The sequence below is a fragment of the Bombina bombina genome, chromosome 2 (assembly GCF_027579735.1).
Source record: "Bombina bombina isolate aBomBom1 chromosome 2, aBomBom1.pri, whole genome shotgun sequence".
NCBI lineage: Eukaryota > Metazoa > Chordata > Amphibia > Anura > Bombinatoridae > Bombina > Bombina bombina.
The window spans coordinates 928,988,681-929,003,918 of record NC_069500.1 but is presented as its reverse complement, the minus strand read 5'-3'; the positions used below and the strand labels follow the sequence as shown (position 1 = coordinate 929,003,918).

General features: G+C 37.6%; 1 protein-coding gene across 10 annotated transcripts in view; it reads left to right on the top strand.

Moving 5' to 3' along the window:
* Positions 1-15,238, top strand: part of SEC31A (SEC31 homolog A, COPII coat complex component) — a 211,049-nt gene that overhangs the window by 109,662 nt on the left and 86,149 nt on the right. For 9 of the 10 annotated variants that reach the window (XM_053703367.1, XM_053703358.1, XM_053703360.1 and 6 more), the window contains 4 exons: positions 5,429-5,476; positions 9,993-10,070; positions 10,803-10,881; positions 12,092-12,270. In XM_053703367.1, coding sequence (XP_053559342.1) covers positions 5,429-5,476; positions 9,993-10,070; positions 10,803-10,881; positions 12,092-12,270 — 384 coding nt within the window. The remainder of the gene's footprint in view (positions 1-5,428; positions 5,477-9,992; positions 10,071-10,802; positions 10,882-12,091; positions 12,271-15,238) is intronic. The other variant, XM_053703361.1, reaches the window with a different exon arrangement.

Genomic DNA, 15,238 nt, shown 5'->3' with positions numbered 1-15,238 from the left:
ACTACATCATCTCCTACTGTGTCTACACCAGTTATGCCCACACAGGAGGCCCCTAGTACATCTAGTGCGCCAATACTTATTACCATGCAACAATTAACGGCTGTAATGGATAACTCCATAGCAAATCTTTTATCCAAAATGCCTACTTATCAGAGAAAGCGCGATTGCTCTGTTTTAAACACTGAAGAGCAAGAGGACGCTGATGATAACTGTTCTGACATACCCTCACACCAATCTCAAGGGGCCATGAGGGAGGTTTTGTCTGATGGAGAAATTTCAGATTCAGGAAAAATTTCTCATCAAGCTGAACCTGATGTTGTGACATTTAAATTTAAATTAGAACATCTCCGCGCACTGCTTAAGGAGGTGTTATCTACTCTGGATGATTGTGACAATTTGGTCATTCCAGAGAAATTATGTAAGATGGACAAGTTCCTAGAGGTTCCGGTGCCCCCCGACGCTTTTCCTATACCCAAGCGGGTGGCGGACATAGTAAATAAAGAGTGGGAAAGGCCCGGCATACCTTTTGTTCCCCCCCCTATATTTAAGAAATTATTTCCTATAGTCGACCCTAGAATATAGCAGACAGTCCCCAAGGTCGAGGGGGCGGTTTCTACTCTAAACAAACGCACTACTATTCCTATCGAAGATAGTTGTGCTTTCAAAGATCCTATGGATAAGAAATTAGAGGGTTTGCTTAAAAAGATTTTTGTACAGCAAGGTTACCTTCTACAACCAATTTCATGCATTGTTCCTGTCACTACGGCAGCGTGTTTCTGGTTCGAGGAACTAGAAAAATCGCTCAGTAAAGAATCTTCGTATGAGGAGGTTATGGACAAAGTTCAAGCACTTAAATTGGCTAACTCTTTTGTTTTAGATGCCGCTTTGCAATTAGCTAGATTAGCGGCGAAAAATTCAGGGTTTGCTGTCGTGGCGCGCAGAGTGCTTTGGCTAAAGTCTTGGTCAGCGGATGTGTCTTCCAAGACAAAATTGCTTAACATTCCTTTCAAAGGTAAAACATTATTTGGACCTGATTTGAAAGATATTATTTCAGACATCACTGGGGGAAAGGGCCACGCCCTCCCACAGGATAGGTCTTTTAAGGCTAAAAATAAGCCTAATTTTCGTCCCTTTCGCAGAAACGGACCAGTCTCTAATTCTGTATCCTCTAAGCAAGAGGGTAATACTTCACAACCCAAACCAGCCTGGAAACCAATGCAAGGCTGGAACAAGGGTAAGCAGGCCAAGAAGCCTACCACTGCTACCAAAACAGCATGAAGGGATAGCCCCCGATCCGGGACCGGATCTAGTGGGGGGCAGACTTTCTCTCTTTGCTCAGGCTTGGGCAAGAGATGTTCAGGATCCTTGGGCGCTAGAAATAGTTTCTCAAGGTTATCTCCTGGAATTCAAGGAACTACCCCCAAGGGGAAGGTTCCACAGGTCTCAATTATCTTCAAACCAAATAAAGAGACAGGCATTCTTACATTGTGTAGAAGACCTGTTAAAGATGGGAGTGATACATCCAGTTCCAATAAGAGAACAAGGAATGGGATTTTATTTCAATCTGTTCATAGTTCCCAAAAAAGAGGGAACATTCAGACCAATTTTGGATCTAAAGATCCTAAACAAATTTCTCAGGGTACCATCGTTCAAAATGGAAACTATTCGAACGATCCTACCTACTATCCAGGAAAATCAATTTATGACTACCGTGGATTTAAAGGATGCGTACCTACATATTCCTATCCACAAGGAACATCATCAGTTCCTAAGGTTCGCTTTTCTGGACAAGCATTACCAGTTTGTGGCACTTCCATTCGGATTAGCCACTGCTCCAAGGATTTTCACAAAGGTACTAGGGTCCCTTCTAGCGGTTCTAAGACCAAGGGGCATTGCAGTAGTACCTTACTTGGACGACATCCTGATTCAAGCGTCGTCCCTGTCAAAAGCAAAGGCTCATACGGACATCGTCCTAGCCTTTCTCAGATCTCACGGATGGAAGGTGAACAAAGAAAAAAGTTCTCTGTCCCCGTCAACAAGAGTTCCCTTCTTGGGAACAATAATAGATTCCTTAGAAATGAGGATTTTTCTGACAGAGGTCAGAAAATCAAAACTTCTAAGCTCTTGTCAAGTACTTCACTCTGTTCCTCGTCCTTCCATAGCGCAGTGCATGGAAGTAATAGGATTGATGGTTGCAACAATGGACATAGTTCCTTTTGCACGAATTCATCTAAGACCATTACAACTGTGCATGCTCAGACAGTGGAATGGGGATTATACAGACTTGTCTCCGACGATTCAAGTAGATCAAAAGACCAGAGATTCACTCCGTTGGTGGCTGACCCTGGACAATCTGTCACAGGGAATGAGCTTCCGCAGACCAGAGTGGGTCATTACCACGACCGACGCCAGCCTAGTGGGCTGGGGCGCGGTCTGGGAATCCCTGAAAGCTCAGGGTCTATGGTCTCGGGAAGAGTCTCTTCTCCCGATAAACATTCTGGAACTGAGAGCGATATTCAATGCTCTCAGAGCTTGGCCTCAACTAGCAAAGGCCAAATTCATAAGGTTTCAGTCAGACAACATGACGACCGTTGCATATATCAATCATCAGGGGGGAACAAGGACTTCCCTGGCGATGAAAGAAGTGACCAAGATAATTCAATGGCGGAGAATCACTCCTGCCACTTGTCTGCGATCCACATCCCAGGAGTGGAAAATTGGGAAGCGGATTTTCTGAGTCGTCAGACATTCCATCCGGGGGAGTGGGAACTCCATCCGGAAATCTTTGCCCAAATAACTCAATTATGGGGCATTCCAGACATGGATCTGATGGCGTCTCGTCAGAACTTCAAGGTTCCTTGCTACGGGTCCAGATCCAGGGATCCCAAGGCGACCCTAGTAGATGCACTAGTAGCACCTTGGACCTTCAACCTAGCTTATGTATTCCCACCGTTTCCTCTCATCCCCAGGCTGGTAGCCAGGATCAATCAGGATAGGGCCTCAGTGATCTTGATAGCTCCTGCGTGGCCACGCAGGACTTGGTATGCAGACCTGGTGAATATGTCATCGGCTCCACCATGGAAGCTACCTTTGAGACAGGACCTTCTTGTTCAGGGTCCATTCGAACATCCGAATCTGGTTTCCCTCCAACTGACGGCTTGGAGATTGAACGCTTGATTTTATCAAAGCGTGGGTTTTCAGATTCTGTAATAGATACTCTGATTCAGGCTAGAAAGCCTGTAACTAGAAAAATTTACCATAAAATATGGAAAAAATATATCTGTTGGTGTGAATCTAAAGGATTCCCATGGAACAAGATAAAAATTCCTAAGATTCTATCCTTTCTACAAGAAGGTTTGGAGAAAGGATTATCTGCAAGTTCTCTGAAGGGACAGATCTCTGCTTTATCTGTTTTACTTCACAAAAGACTGGCAGCTGTGCCAGATGTTCAAGCATTTGTTCAGGCTCTGGTTAGGATCAAGCCTGTTTACAGACCTTTGACTCCTCCCTGGAGTCTAAATCTAGTTCTTTCAGTTCTTCAAGGGGTTCCGTTTGAACCCTTACATTCCGTAGATATTAAGTTATTATCTTGGAAAGTTTTGTTTTTGGTTGCAATTTCTTCTGCTAGAAGAGTTTCAGAGTTATCTGCTCTGCAGTGTTCTCCGCCCTATCTGGTGTTCCATGCAGATAAGGTGGTTTTGCGTACTAAGCCTGGTTTTCTTCCGAAAGTTGTTTCCAACAAAAATATTAACCAGGAGATAGTTGTACCTTCTTTGTGTCCGAATCCAGTTTCAAAGAAGGAACGTTTGTTACACAATTTGGACGTAGTCCGTGCTCTAAAATTCTATTTAGAGGCTACTAAAGATTTCAGCCAAACATCTTCCTTGTTTGTTGTTTATTCTGGTAAAAGGAGAGGTCAAAAAGCGACTTCTACCTCTCTTTCCTTTTGGCTTAAAAGCATTATCCGATTGGCTTATGAGACTGCCGGACGGCAGCCTCCTGAAAGAATCACAGCTCACTCCACTAGGGCTGTGGCTTCCACATGGGCCTTCAAGAACGAGGCTTCTGTTGACCAGATATGTAAGGCAGCGACTTGGTCTTCACTGCACACTTTTGCCAAATTTTACAAATTTGATACTTTTGCTTCTTCGGAGGCTATTTTTGGGAGAAAGGTTTTGCAAGCCGTGGTGCCTTCCATTTAGGTGACCTGATTTGCTCCCTCCCTTCATCCGTGTCCTAAAGCTTTGGTATTGGTTCCCACAAGTAAGGATGACGCCGTGGACCGGACACACCAATGTTGGAGAAAACAGAATTTATGCTTACCTGATAAATTACTTTCTCCAACGGTGTGTCCGGTCCACGGCCCGCCCTGGTTTTTTAATCAGGTCTGATGAATTATTTTCTCTAACTACAGTCACCACGGTATCATATGGTTTCTTCTATATATATTTCCTCCTGTCCGTCCGTCGGTCGAATGACTGGGGTGGGCGGAGCCTAGGAGGGATCATGTGACCAGCTTTGCTGGGACTCTTTGCCATTTCCTGTTGGGGAAGAGAATATCCCACAAGTAAGGATGACGCCGTGGACCGGACACACCGTTGGAGAAAGTAATTTATCAGGTAAGCATAAATTCTGTTTTTGTGTTTGTGTGTTTGCTTTCTGTCCATTGGAGAAGTTTGCCTTTTCTATGAAATCCTCTTCTTGCATTAAAAAAACATTACTTTGGTGTGACACCATAACTTACTGCACCGGGTGACACCAACCCTAAAGTAAGAATAAAGGGAATATTTTCTACAAAGAAGGTAACACTTTGATATACTTGGTTGACGACAAAATAAAACGTATTGCCAAAATGTTTTTTTTCCTTATAGAGAATAGTATGTTTTTATTATGACCCTTTAATAAAAATGATTGCAATATCTATTCACCATTTAAAAAAAAAAAATTTAACCTTTTTTTATTTCATTTTTTCCCATTTTATTTGTGCTATGTCCATTACTTCCTTTTACAACACCACAAGGGGACTTTGGTCTCTACAAAAAGGCAGAGTAGCAGGTTTTTTGTTTAGTGTTGCTAAAAGACATCTAATCTAGCTATAATCAATTTATTGCCCATGTTTAGGGCTTCTGTGGCAAAATTTCTGTAATGCCTGCTATGTTTATATAATTATATGCAGTGTCTACATTGAGAATTTCTAAGTGCTCATTTTGCAAAAAAACAAGTTGCCGTTTAACACAGTCTATTTACTTGGATTTAACATTTGTTTTCTATTAAAGGAGCACTGTTTCATATCCCTTTTAAAGTGTACAGGTCCTGATGTTGAAATATTGCACTTTATTACAAAGTATGCGCATCAGTATTTTTCTATTCCTGTTAAATGTAGAGGGAAAAAAAAAATAACTGCATTTATTTTTCTTTCTCTTTACAGATAGCATCAGTTTTAAGCAACACAAATGCAGGCGATAAGGAGCCTGAGGTAAGAATTCATGTTTTCTCTTTGTTAAGATTATATTATCCAACATCGACAGAAGCGGTTTTATCTGCAGGTTTTATTTGTGATAACTTCATAATGCAATCTTCTTCTATTTTTTTTTATTGAGCAGTAAGCACTTGTCAGCAGTCTACTCTTATCGGCTGCTTCCTTTATCACTCTGTTTTTATCCTACATCTAGTTTAGAATTTATATTTATGAACAAAATATCAGTTGTTGAATATACTGGAAATCTCAAGGTCTATTACTTTTTGAAAGGCTTGAACTCCAGCAGTATAAACAATCGGAAAACTAAATTAGTACACTAAGGACATGCAGACTCTATATTTGTGATATTTTAGTTGCCAAGATGTGCTATGTGAGAATTGTAAAGTTAAAACTTAAATTGATATTAAAATTAAAGGATAATTGAACTCCTAAGTGCACATACAATAGCATGGTTACTATTCACCATGCTGCTATTTTACCTCTTGTACTTGCAGCTCTCTTCAAAGCTATTCTTATTTTGACCCTTCATAAGTGCCACTTGAAGTGAAGTGTTCTGCGTCTTTACAGTGGGCGCCGGATCTTGGAATTTAAGTATCTTGTACCATGTGACAGAATTTGTGTACAAGTCTGATCATGCACTTCAGTTTAGAGTGCACAATATAGCGAGGGAGCTCTGCATTTCTCTATATGATTCCTTGCACAATATGCAGTTATATGCACGTGCCAAGATGGTGGCTCCCAGTAGAAAGATGCAGATCTTTGCCAACTGGCCTCTGTAATGGGTTAAAATAAGAGAACTAATTTAAAGAGAGCTGCAGGCACATGCGTGTAAACAATAGCAGGGTGAGTAATAAACATGCTACTGTAGTTGTACCAAGCAGTTTAATATCACTTTAATAGGAAGTGCATCCTTGTGCACATCCCTAGGGATTAGTTGCTCAACACTTTCAAAGCTCTAGTGGTGGTGATGGTCACACCCTTTACAAGCTCAAACTATTTTTTTCATTACAGGAGCATCCATTTAAAAAAAATTATATTTAATATTCAAACCTCTGGTACAAGGGTGGCAAACTGGCATTATTTGCAAAGAAATGGTTAGTGTTACCAAAGAATATAACATTAAAAGACACGCCATACAATTGCCAAACGGCAATATCAAGAAATGCACATAGTGTGTGGCCCGCGTGAATTGCACTTGTATGGAAAATGGCTCACGACTCAAATACATTTGACACCCCTGCTCTGGTATATTTGCTAGTTCAGTCTATCACTTTTTGTAAAAATACCTATTGATCCCTGTGATAGTGATTTACATCTTGTAAAACTCCTTAAACCACCATGGAATGTATTAAATTAACTGTTTTGTAAACCACCTGAATTAAGTCAGACTGAACCTAAATTTCCTCCACATCAAAAGTTACCTAACACTGCAAATTCTTATTAAAGGGACAGTCAACACCAGAATTTTTGTTGTTTAAAAAGATAGATAATCCCTTTATTACCCATTCCCCAGTTTTTTGCAAAACCAACACTGTTATATTAGTACACTTTTTACTTCTGTTACTAACTTGTATCTAAGCATCTTCTGACCACTCCTAATCACATGACTTTTAGTTATTTTGCATATAGTTGCATTTTAGCCAATTAGTGCAGTGTCTGCCACTAGCCACGGGCGTGATCACAATGCTATCTATATGGCCTACATGAGCTTGCTCTCCCCTGCTGTGAAAAGTAAATAAAATAGAGGCGGCCTTCAAGGGCTTAGAAATTATCATATGCACCTTCCTAGGTTTGCTTTCAACTAGAATACCAAGAGAACAAAGCAAAATTGTTGATAAAAGTAAATTGGAAAGTTGTTTAAAATTACATGCCCTATTTGAAAAATAAGTTTTTTTTGGACTTGACTGTGCCTTTAATGTTCTATCCGTTATATTAGTTTGAAGGGTAATGCATCTGATGTATTATCCTTTTTCTCTTATGCTTTTTTTAATAATTGCTGTAAATTGACAAATGTTTTACTGTAATCAAACTAACACCTTTCTTGCTGCATGCTTTGCAAAACAAATGTATACTTGGGTTAAAAAATAGAATTAACATCATTCTAACACTATTAATAGTAACACACCTGGTGCATATGTTGTCATGAGAAGGAAATGTCGTCATAACATTTTAATTATGCGTAGTAAAAAGCTAAAAAAACAACAACCACTTGCGTTATATAATGATTTATTTTACCCCATATTCCTGTAATTTACCTCACCCTTTTCCCTCCACTTCCTGGCAGGAATTGTAAGTGCATAACTCTGGCACACACACTGATTGTTTAATACTTATAGAAGGTCATTAATGTCTGTCCATAAATCCCCTCAGCATAGACTTTAAGAGGCTTTTAAAAGGGTATGTCCCTAGAACCTAAAAGAATGTATATATATTTTTTTAACAATGCCATTCGTTTGCCTGGCACAATTTTGATTTATGCTAGATTTGTTGTAATCATCTTCTACACAACTTTAAAGGGATATAAAATGCAAATGTTTTTCTTACATGATTCAAATAGAACATAACATTTTAAACAACTTTCCAACGTACTTCTGTTATGAAGTCCTATTCGATTCTTGTTATCCTTTGTTGAAAAGCAGCAATGTAAGTTCAGGAGCGTGCACGTGTGTGCAACACTATATGGCAGCAGTTTTGCAAGAATGTTAGGCTTTAGAAGGCAGCACTATTTCCTGTCATGTAGCGCTCCAAATGCGCATGCTACCTATCTAGATATCTCTTCAACAAAGAATAACATAACTAAGCAAATTTGATAATAAAAGTAAATTGGAAACTTTTAAAATTGTATTCTCTATCTGAATCATGAAAGAAAAAAAAAAAAGGGGTATTGTGTCCCTTTAAACTAGGAGGGGTTTCATGCCTCTGCAAAATAGTGGTACTTCTCTTTGGTCAAATTGTAATTGTTCTTGTGCAGGTCATCAACTTCAGAATAAGCTGTACGTCCCTGCTTTCTTTTCTCAAACTCATTATTTAGTTATAGATTTTACACACTAGGGTGTTTCACCTCTACTTTGCTGTTGCATTACATGAACAATTGCAATGAAAAAATGTCAGATTTTGATTTGTCGATCCCCCCCCCCCCAGTCTTTCTGTATTGTTTTGCCAATGCTAAATGTTTACACTTGTTTTTGTGCCAAATGTATTATTGAGAGGCCATTACTTTAACAATTGTCTTTTGTCTGTGCTTTGGCTTACCAGGATATAACATTTCTAGTTGCGGATGCAAATGTAGTTCTAGTCTGTGATGACTTTAGCTTGATATACTGGTCTTCTGATGGCGTCGTCACTGTAGGTTTGTGTGGTCTTGCTTTTAATAAAATTGATCTGGATTCCAAAAATCGTGTGGGTTGTACGGCCCACTTAGAAATATTTAACAGTATGCCCACCTTTCTTTGAATTAGCACTAGTAGAAGCGCTAGCAGAATCATACTATTAAAATGGATATCAGGTTTTTATTCTTATCATTTATTTGTATGGTGCCACCAAATTTCAAAGAACAGCACATAAGTAGGTTTTTACAGTGACAAAAGATTCACTATTGATACATCACATATAAGAGCTTACGGACTATTGGTTCAGGCTGGGAGACATGAGATTTTGGTGGTTTGTCACATGGATTATAGTTGCTGCAGCAAGACGAGGCGGTTCACGATTTATTTTGGTTAGGATGAAGGGGAAGAATCCGAGGAGAGATTGTAAAAGATGAAGCTTGTGCTAGAAGTTTACCCTTTAAATGAATTATGCAGTTTCTCTTTAGTTTTTTAAAAGAAAATGATGCATAAATGTTGTGTGAGCAGGGTATTTACATAAATTGCAATATTACATAGAGACTTAAAAAAGTGATAATCATTTGTCTGTGTTAAATTATGTATTAACCAATTACATTTCACTACTTTTTAATGATCAAATAAAACCAATGGATTGTGAATGTTTGATCCAATGTATAATTGTTTGTAGCTTAATAGATATGCACTAGGGCTGTTGCTTCTGTTGCTGACTTTAGCTACGATCCAAAGCACAGAAAGGGTGAGTTTAGCACCCTTTGTTTTTTTTTTTTTTAAAGAAACTCATCACTGAAAGTCCAGTTTATTTTTGGTGATGGTAAACGCCCGGATTTACCATCACTTTAACAACTTTAGGAATTAATCACAAATTATTAATCTCTGTTCTAATATTCTTTGGCTCAAGGTGGAGTTGTTGAATTACACGTGCTCCCAGAAATGTGCACCTGGGTAACTGCATCATATAATTTACAAAGTTCCAATTTAAAAGAAAACTCAAACGTATATGAAATCCTTTGAGATTTTTTTTTAAAAATATTCCATGTTGTTGATTCATTATTATTCCCCATCTTGAGTTTTTTTTTTTTTTTATTTAAATCTTTCCTAATGTGATTCTCTCTCCCCCTGCTTTTATTCTTTTAACTCTTCATATCTTCTCTGATGCAAAAACAAAGGTTTTGAAAGAAACTGATCAAGCAAGTGAAAGTGATGAGGAAGGAAATCAGGCAGCTGAAGATCTGTTCTTGGGGGAGGTACTTATCTATTTCTGCACATTATCTTCAGGCACTCTCCATATCTATATAGCTTGGGCTGTGGGGAAACAAAACAATCACAGAACAGTGTTGTGATTTGCTGGTGAACACTTATTCTTTACTAGGTTTGGACAAAAAAAAAACATCTACTGGTGACCAAATTATTTAAGAGCAATTCAAAGAGTGCTTTTCAGGAGATCTTTTATCCATGATAGGCAAAATTTGTTCTTTCATTATTCAAGCAGAGCATGCACTAAAAAAACAACAACAAAAAACTGCCAATTTACATTTATAAAATTTGCTGTGTTCTGATAGAATGCTTTATCTTGGTAGGTAGTGTGCAAGTGTCCAGAACACTATATGGCAGGTGTTTGTGCAAACATTGCTGCTATCTAGTGTTCTTACAAATGTAGAACATTGTTAAAAGCATGCTAGCAAATCATGTTTTTGAACAAATCATTCAAAGGGAACAAAGTCAATTTGATTTATAGAAATATAATGGAAAGTGTACACTATCGGATTTTGTGTCTCATGTCCATTTAAGTATACTACAATCAATTTTACACGCCAAAGCTCTTGGAAAATTGTCATTAACTATAAGCCTTATAAATATATACAGTAAAGATATAATCATGTATGCCAAGCCCTTATTAGCAATTTCCTTTTGCTATACTTTGAGATGTAACTACATAAAAAAAAAAAAAGAAATAACGATTAACATTCTATTTTTAGCAACCTTCAAATTTGGATAAAGCAGTTAATGTTCGTCCTGTTGATAAAGGTGAAAAGTTAAGCATTTCAGTAAGTGGAGGTAAGTTGCACTGTGTTGATTATCTTGAAAAACATTTTTAATTTGAGGATATAGAATAGTGTCCGTTTAATTTGCAATGTAGTTTAGCTATTTTTAATTTATTTTAATCTAAAATACTTATTTTTAGATGAATTTTTTTATTTTATTTATTAAAGTCTTCCAACTCAACCAGCAAAATAATAATAATACATGCACCACAATACATTACAATTCAAAATAATAGCACATGAAACACAATATATAAAGTAGTGTTAAAGAATACCTTGCTTGCATACGAGGGCAACATAGTTTGACCCATCTGTTTCCTTATGTTAGATTAAAGGAAGACTTCCTTTATAACAGATAGGACTCGACACAAAAGGAGAAAGAATGATAAGAGTACCTATCTTAAAGAGGAGAGAAAGAAAAAGAGAGAAAGAAGAAGAAGAAAAGTATAAATTGAGCACTCGCAGGAATTTCTATTTATTAAGTCCAACTTCCTAGCAGGCCCTAACTTCCATGGCCCTTCTCGTTTGCATCCTTACAGAGTCTTCCCAGATTAGCCATTCCTCCCAAACTTTTAGAAATTCTTGTCTCTTGTCTAACAGAGACGATGCAATGTTCTCCATTTGGTAATAGTACCTGATTTTGTTTAGGATAACATCGTAGTGGGGGACTGATGTTTTCCAAAATTTAGCAATCACTGTCCTAACAGCAGTACATATTATACCTACTAATTTTAATGATTGTCTGTGTAGCCCCTCAATAGGGAAATGTAGGAGGGCCTGTTCCATATTTAGTTTGATCCTTCTGTTAAAGATTTTACTTAATAGCTCGGAGGTGGCGTCCCAAATTTCTAAAATACTTATTTTTATGGTTTCCTTTTTTAGTATGTTTTTATGCAGAATGGAAAATTTTGTTTGTACACATTTCTAAAACTAAGATAACTTATCTTAGATGGAAATAAGATTTTAAGGGGACACAAGTAATTTTTTAAATAAACAGTATTTTTGCTCTTACGTCATTTAACACATCCATCTCCTTTCTGCTTTGAAATGTTGTAAACCAAGGAAATAGAATTATGTGTAAGATGATGCAATTCTCCTTTTTTTTTTTTTTTTTAGTGGCAGCGTTGCATTTGTTAATTATCTCCACACTAATCTTATGTGTTAGGTTATTTAATTCATAACTGCAGTATTTTCATTTTAATATCTATCTACCATCACTTCAGATGTGGATGGACTCATCACACAGGCTCTGCTAACTGGTAACTTTGAAAGCGCTGTGGAACTCTGCCTTCACGATAACCGCATGGCTGATGCTATCATACTTGCCATAGCCGGAGGCCCGGATCTTCTGGATAAAACACAAAGAAAATACTTTGCAAAGACCCAGAGCAAAATAACAAGGGTATGTATGCAGTCTGAATATTTATTTGGTGTGTATTGTATTTTTATATCTACTTAGCAGATATCTGAAAATATGCTTTTTCTTATTCCAGTGCTTGAATAACTTTCTATACAATATGTACACATCACGAAAACCAAATATTTGTGGCCTAGCTACTAGGAAAATTGTCAAGCTATGGTATTTACCAAAGGTGGCAAAGCTTTCTGAGAGTTTGTGTCCAAATTGAAACTTGAGTTCTTATGGTACCCTTTTATGTAAATTTTAAAGGGACATTTAACAAATGATTAACATTAGTTATTCTTGTATATTCATATTATGCCAACATTTAAAACTTGCTGATATATAGCATGAATTTATAAGAAGAATAAAATACTGTGTTCTGCAGTCAAGTGACACCAACCTACAAATTAATGCATTTAACTTGGCATTCATGAGCTCAGGTGCTCAGATTTTTGAGTAATAATCTTTTCAAACTGTTTGAAATATATTTGTATTTCTATCATGTAATTGGCAAGAGTCCATGAGCTAGTGACGTATGGGATATACAATCCTACCAGGAGGGGCAAAGTTTCCCAAACCGCAAAATGCCTATAAATACACCCCTCACCACACCCACAATTCATTTTTTACAAACTTTGCCTCCTATGGAGGTGGTGAAGTACGTTTGTGCTTAGATTCTACGTTGAAATGCGCTTCTCCAGCATTTTGAAGCCAGATTCCTCTCAGAGTACAGTGAATGTCAGAGGGATGTGAAGGGAGTATCACCTATTGAATGCAATGGTTTTCCTCATGGGGATCTATTTCATAGGTTCTCTGTTATCGGTCGTAGAGATTCATCTCCTACCTCCCTTTTCAGATCGACGATATACTCTCATATTTCATTACCTCTACTGATAACTGTTTCAGTACTGGTTTGGCTATCTGCTATATGTGGATGGGTGTCTTTTGGTAAGTATGATTTCATTACTTAAGACACTCTCAGCTATGGTTTGGCACTTTATGTATTAATATAAAGTTCTAAATATATGTATTGTTCCTATATTTGCCATGAGTCGGGTTCATGCATATTTCCTTTGCAGCCTGTCAGTTTCATATTTGGGAAAAGCATTTTTTAGGAAAAATATTTCTTACCTGGGGTATAGTCTTTTTTTCCAAATTGACTGTTTTTCATTAAATTTCGCTGGCAAAATTAGGCTTGCGAGGGCGCAAAATGCCAAAGTATTTCATTCTTGGCGCAAGAGTTTTTGGCGCAAAGTTACATTTGATGACGCAAAATTCATCATTTACGACGTCTTAGTTGACGCCGAGTTCCTTTCACAAGGTTGCGTCTTCAATGACGCTAGTGTGTCGTTTCCGGATGTTAGCGCCAAAAAAAGTTCTGTTTGCATTGTGCGTCATACTTGACGCCAAATATTTTCATTATTTAAAACCCCATTCCTATATGCCTCTTGCCTTTTCTCTATCAGAGGGCTATGCTGTTTGCATTTTTTTTCCCATTCCTGAAACTGCCATATAAGGAAATTAATAATTTTTTTTTCTCTTACATTTGCAAGATGTCTCAATCTGATCCTGTCTCAGAAGCCACTGTTGGAACCCTGCTGCCTGATAACAGTTCTACCAAACCTAAGTGCATTTGTTGTAAATTTGTAGAGATTATATCTCCAGCTGTGGAATGTAATAGTTGTCATGATAAGCTTTTACATGCAGAAAATGTGTCCATCAGTAATAGTACATTGCCTTATGTTCCTTCAACATCTAATGTACAAGATATACCTGTGAATTTAAAAGATTTTATTGCTGATGCAATTTTAGAAGGCTTTGTCTGCCATCCCGCCTTCTAATAAACGTAAAAGGTCTTTTAAAACTTCTCATAAAGTTGATGAAATTTCAAATGACTGCCAACATACTGAATTATCCTCCTCTGACGAGGATCTATCTGATTCAGAAGATCCTTCCTCAGATATTGACACTGACAAATCTACTTATTTATTTAAAATGGAGTATATTTGTTCTTTGTTAAAAGAAGTGTTGATGACATTGGATATTGAGGAAACTAGTCCTCTTGATGTTAAAACTAGTAGACGTTTAAATTCTGTTTATAAACCTCCTGCGGTTACTCCTGAGGTTTTTCCAGTTCCTGATGCTATTTCTGATATGATTTCTAAGGAATGGAATAGGCCTGGTACTTTTATTCCGTCTTCAAGGTTTTAAAAAAATTGTATCCTCTGCCAGCAGTTAGATTGGAGTTTTGGGAAAAGATCCCCAAAGTTGTTGAGACTATTTCTACTCTTGCTAAACGTACTACTATGGAAGATAGTACTTCCTTTAAAGACCCTTTAGATAGGAAACTTGAATTCTATCTAAGGAAAGCCTATTTATATTCTGGTCATCTGCTCAGGCCTGCAATTTCTTTGGCTGATGTTGCATCAATTTTTTGGTTGGAAAGTTTAGCGCTGCAGGAAACGGATACTGATTTGTCTAGCATTGTTCGCTTGCTTCAACATGCTAATCATTTTATTTGTGATGCCATTTTTGATATCATCAAAATTGATGTTAAATCTATGTCTTTAGCTATTTTAGCTAGGAGAGCTTTGTGGCTTAAATCTTGGAATGCTGGCATGGTATCCGTCTAGATTGCTATCTTTCTTTCCAAGGTAATAAGTTATTTGGTTCTCAGTTGGATTCAATTATTTAAACTGTCACTGGGGGGAAGGAAGTTTTTTGCCTCAGGATAAAAGACCTATGGGTAAATCTAAAGCTTCTAACCGTTTTCGTTCCTTTCGACAAAATAAGGAACAGAAACCTAATCCTTCCCCCAAGGAATCTGGTTCCAATTGGAAACCTTCTTCAAGTTGGAGTAAATCCAAAACATTTAAGAAATCAAAGCCAGCCCCCAAGTCTGCATGAAGGTACTGCCCTCATTCCAGCTCAGCTGGTAGGGGGCAGATTAAGGTTCTTCCAAAAAATG